Raw genomic sequence first — 4,679 nt, forward strand, 5'->3', positions numbered from 1 at the left:
ATAAATGTAAGGATTCTCTTACAGTTAGTGATTTTGATAAGGACAAACAGTGAAAGATAGTGAACACTACATGCAGTAAAGTGCAATGTTTCAGATATGGCAGAGGCACATATGTTTTATTGTATCTCTAGTTGTTACAAACAAGACCACAAGCCAGTTTCTGAACACCAATGCACATTTTATTTCACCTTGTAAAAAATAAACCCTATTTCCTATAGTATACCAATCTGCTGTGCATAGATCATTTTAACTCAATAATTATGATTAGTGCTGCATACCGGTTCACTGGACTTGGATCCGGACTTGTAAAAATGTTTAGGTTCAAGTCCAAAAAAACCTAAAAGTCAAGAACCGAGTCCGGACTCATTACCATAATGGCATAAAAGACCATTTCACAAACCCCTTTTCTTTCCAAACCACCTAAAACCTTCCGTAGATTGCAAAAAGTTTGCTGCAAAATGAAGAAAACATTGCCATTGGGCATCGTCAAGTGTCAGCCTCCATGTTGTGTGGCCAAAATTTCACCCAGACAACATTGCAAGGTTGCCAACATGCAATTTTGTATATGCCATGGGTTCAGGTCCGGACTTACAAGTCCAGAACTGAACCTAAACCTCTGGACTTGAATCCGGACCTGAACCTAAATGTGGGTTTAGGTATGCAGCACTAGTTATGATAATTGACAGAAGAGCCAGATAACAGTCACAACAACCACATTGTACAGTTCAAATTATTCTATACCATAATAAACGTTTGTTCAACATAACATGATGCCATATTGATGTATGGTTTAAGTCTTAACTGTTCTTCACTTCTCTACATTGCACATATGTATTCAATAAACCATTCCCCATAAATGTTGACCAAAAAAATAACCTTAGTTCACCGTACAGAAATCTTTATCCCTGGAATGTTAACCAAATATGTTTACAGTAGCCTCTAACAGGCTTTCTGAAGTGGCTAGAAAGAGTAGAAATTGGCCAAATAGACAGATAACATGCTAGGGTAGCAAACTGTACTCTCTAGTGGACCAACTCCCCAGGCATGCTATCTCTCTATTTGGCCAATTTCTACTCTTTCCAGCCACCACTGAAGCCTGGTAGAGGTCATCTGCAATGTTTTATTGGTTTTCACAGTGACCTCTCCACTATGAAACCATGGCACTGCAAAGTGTTGCTTTTCTGTCCACAACACACTCAACATGTGCCCATCGCAGATTTAAACTATAAGTACTAGTAGTTGTAGTGTTTTACAAAGTTTCAGGGTCTATTTTTCCCACCTTTGTCCAAACACCTTCCCCTCCTTTATCTATGGCAGACATTTCTGCAAAGTCCACGTAGCCGTCTCGGTTCAGGTCATGGTTATTCAGCAGCTTGTCCACCAAAACCTCCGCCTGAAGCACAGGAACAAACCAATAGAAAGTCAAATCATTTAGTATATAGTAGAGGGGATTCATTCCTCAAGCTACCGACATCTCGCACAAGGCTGTGTGACAGACTGAACGGGATCTATGCGGCTCCAGATGTCTTACTGAGGGACGACTGCGTGTGCAAGATGTCAGTTAGCTTGAGGAATGAATCCCCTCGAATTCACAGAAAATCAAATCATTCAAACACATTTTTAGCCTGCATACACTCGAAGCCTGCAGAGTCATGAAACCAGTCGTGTGACAGGCAGAATAAAAGTTCTACATGGGAACTGTGCGGCTCTAGATTTCTTGTATAAATAAATAGTACCCCGCTGACCAAACCTATGTTAGCTACCAAGTCTCTTTCATGCTCTCAAATTTTCCGGAGAGGACGAAAGAGACCTGGCAGCTAAAACAGGTTTGGTAACCAGACAAGGCTAGATAAATAGTTGACCTTAGCCTCTACCAGGCTTTGAGAGATGGCTGGAAAGAGTAGAAATTTGCCAAATAGACAGATAACATGCCAGGGGAGTTGGTTTGCACATAGAGTTTGTACTCTGGCAAACTGTACTTTCCAGCAGACCAACTCCCCTGGCATGCCATCTCTCTATTGGTCAATTTCTACTCTTTCCAGCCGCCTCCTGAAGCCTGGTAGAAGCTAGCTTTGGGACGCTGCTGGAAAGAGTAGAAATTGGCCAAAAAGAGAGAAAACATGCCAGGGGAGTTGATCTGTATTGAGTTGGAGAGTGCAGTTCGTGGCAAACTGTACTCTCCAGCGGACCAACTCCCCTGGCATGTTATCTCTCTATTTAGCCAATTTCTACTCTTTCCAGCCGCCTCCCGAAGCCTGGTAGAGGCTAAGTTGACCCCTGACCTCTCTAAGATGCATGGTCCCCCCGGTCTGGCCGGACTCGCTGACCGGCACGGTGTCCGCAAAGTCGGTCAGCAGCCAGAGCCACTCCAGACCGTCCAGCTTGTTGTTCCTGTCGAAATCGTGCAGCTGGAACAGGTAAAACATTGCTGGAGGTGGGGGGGGGGGGGGAGTAAAGGGACAGAAAACGTTATTTGATTATCCCTTAGGCCATGTTGATTTGATTATATGGCTGACGTCCTCTGGGAACCCCAAAACTGATGCAAGCGTGCGAATAAAAAAAAAGTTTGGCCCCCCAAAAAAGTTGCCTTCATTATGAAATCTACGTGGTCATGAAGTTCAACAAATGAATAAACACACACAGTAATATTCTTTTGGCATGGTGAATAATAGACTCTTCATTTTCATTCCTTCACATTTTCTTCTTGTCGTTTGGAATGGATTTGGGCATTTTGCCTTGCATATGGCCTTACATTCTGAACAATAAAATGGAATGCATGCATGCAGGTGGTCTTGTGGTTAGAGATGTTGAGTTGGAATGGTTGATGTAGCTATAAGTTCTGGGCTCAAATCCCTAGAAGCAGGGTTGGACAAGTCCCATTGCCCACTTGCCCAGGGCAAGTAAAAGCACTGTTCGGGCAAGTGAATATCCCCCTGTACTTACCTGATGGGCAAGTAAATTTTTGGATCAGGGGAAATTGAATAGTCAAGAGGTGTAAAACTGGAGGTCCTGTGTTTGAGGAGAGATCCCTTGTATCAAAAAGACTAAGTGAATAACTAAATCCTTTCAATCTGGTCTTTGAAACATTTAGATGACACCATCGCCACTTACCTTGCCCATCATCAATGTCATCTATTCCTTCTGGAAGTTTGATAATTTTGCTCAGGTGGTCTTTGATGTGCCTGCATGCAATAAAAAAACGATTTTTTTTTAAGATAAAACAGGGACCTGTTGCAAATACATATTTATTATGCATATTTCTTTCTTTCTTCTTACACAGGCTATTTCTTTTATTCTTCAGGATGATCTGTCTATAAATAGTTTTATAGTATTGTAATGATTTGGATACTAGTAAGTTTGACAGTTAGAAAAGATGCACATACCCTTACTGTAGGTGTTAAAATATTTCCAGGGCAAATATTTCCAGTTTTATTTTTGCAGTGACATCCCATTGTGCATTTCCATTGTTTTATTACTTTACTACAAAATTCGTTTCACTTCCTTATAAAAAGATATAACTGCATGATGGGTTTGGGGTTATTTTTTGGCATGTTTTAGGCTTTTTTAACGGGGTTTCTCTTTTGCACTGGGGTTGGGTGAAAAAAAAATCCAGTGCAAAAGAGAAACCCCGATAAAAAAAGCCTAAAAACATGCCAAAAATAACCCCAAACCCAAACCTCTGCTTGGAGAGTAACTACTATACCCCAACCACGTAAGACTGGATACCAGGCTAACCCAAACTGAGTCCCACGAAAATAAGTAAATCTACAGTACCTGATGCCTTCTTCATCCATGTCTAACCTGTCAAACAGGTGTTTCATCTGGTGACTGAAGAGACAAAAAAATACAGAGATAACATTAAGTGTCTTTCATTGAAAATGACTAGATGCCCCTTTCTTCAATAAAGATTTGTAGTACGTAGTAGATTTATAAGTACATTGTATTAAGAGAAAGACAAACTTATGTTATATAGGCAATGTCTTAACTTTTAGTATTACGTAGTAAACTACGAGTATGAGTAGAGTATGCTTCTAATGTTTTCATTGTAAATTAATTATAAACTGCACAGCCATTCAGAAGTATTCTACAACACTTGACTGACTTGCCGAGTGTCTTAAGTTCTAAGAAAGCCTTAGGAAACAAGGCGTTTGCTGTTGGTGTTTTAAGTAACGTTGCCAAGAAAATAAAAGTTAAAGAACGTACATTTCTTCGTCTGCGTGACTTTCATGGAATTCTACTGAGTCGTCGGTGGAGGTTCCATGCTGCTCGTGGCACTTAACTCTTAAAAATGCCGAGAATATCGCTGTGAATAGTAAAACATACAGTCTTCTACAGAGCAACATTGTGCAAGGTCTGTGTTGTCTTCAAACCCGGAAGTGCGGACCAAAACTTCGAAACGTTCTACAACTGAGCGCAGCCAAACAACAACAAATATCCAACCTCGTGTATTTGCAACAAGATAACTCTTACTTGAGGGTTTGGGCGACTTATAAATATTATTGTTATTTTATTATTGGCATCTACGTTGACAATATTGGTACTACTTAACTGTGGGGTCTTTTTTTTATTTATTTGGTTTACACTGTCTTGCTCTCAGCATCCTTTCAAGTTTTTGTAGGTTGTTAACCTCAATCTGTGGTTAACGATTAACTAGTGCTGGTTAGTTAGGTAATCATTTG

General features: G+C 40.5%; 1 protein-coding gene across 1 annotated transcript; it reads right to left on the reverse strand.

Moving 5' to 3' along the window:
- Positions 1-1,019: 1,019 nt before the first annotated feature.
- LOC109473122 (multiple coagulation factor deficiency protein 2-like) lies at positions 1,020-4,432 on the reverse strand. Its single transcript, XM_019773029.1, has 5 exons — positions 4,204-4,432; positions 3,775-3,828; positions 3,112-3,182; positions 2,283-2,428; positions 1,020-1,393 (listed from the first exon to the last, which is right to left on the reverse strand). The coding sequence occupies exons 1-5, from the start codon at positions 4,341-4,343 to the stop codon at positions 1,250-1,252; spliced, it is 555 nt and encodes a 184-aa protein (XP_019628588.1). The 5' UTR covers positions 4,344-4,432; the 3' UTR covers positions 1,020-1,249.
- Positions 4,433-4,679: the final 247 nt, after the last annotated feature.

This window comes from Branchiostoma belcheri, unplaced genomic scaffold (genome assembly GCF_001625305.1).
Source record: "Branchiostoma belcheri isolate BF01 breed outbred unplaced genomic scaffold, Haploidv18h27 scaffold29, whole genome shotgun sequence".
Classification (NCBI taxonomy): domain Eukaryota; kingdom Metazoa; phylum Chordata; class Leptocardii; order Amphioxiformes; family Branchiostomatidae; genus Branchiostoma; species Branchiostoma belcheri.

Coding starts and splice junctions, on each gene's coding strand:
- LOC109473122 (XM_019773029.1), bottom strand. CDS start 4,343: ATGTTGCTCTGTAGAAGACTGTATGTTTTACTATTCACAGCGATATTC. Junction 3,183..3,774: donor ATGGATGAAGAAGGCATCAG/GTACTGTAGATT, acceptor TATTGCATGCAG/GCACATCAAAGACCACCTGA. Junction 2,429..3,111: donor TGACATTGATGATGGGCAAG/GTAAGTGGCGAT, acceptor CCCCACCTCCAG/CAATGTTTTACCTGTTCCAG.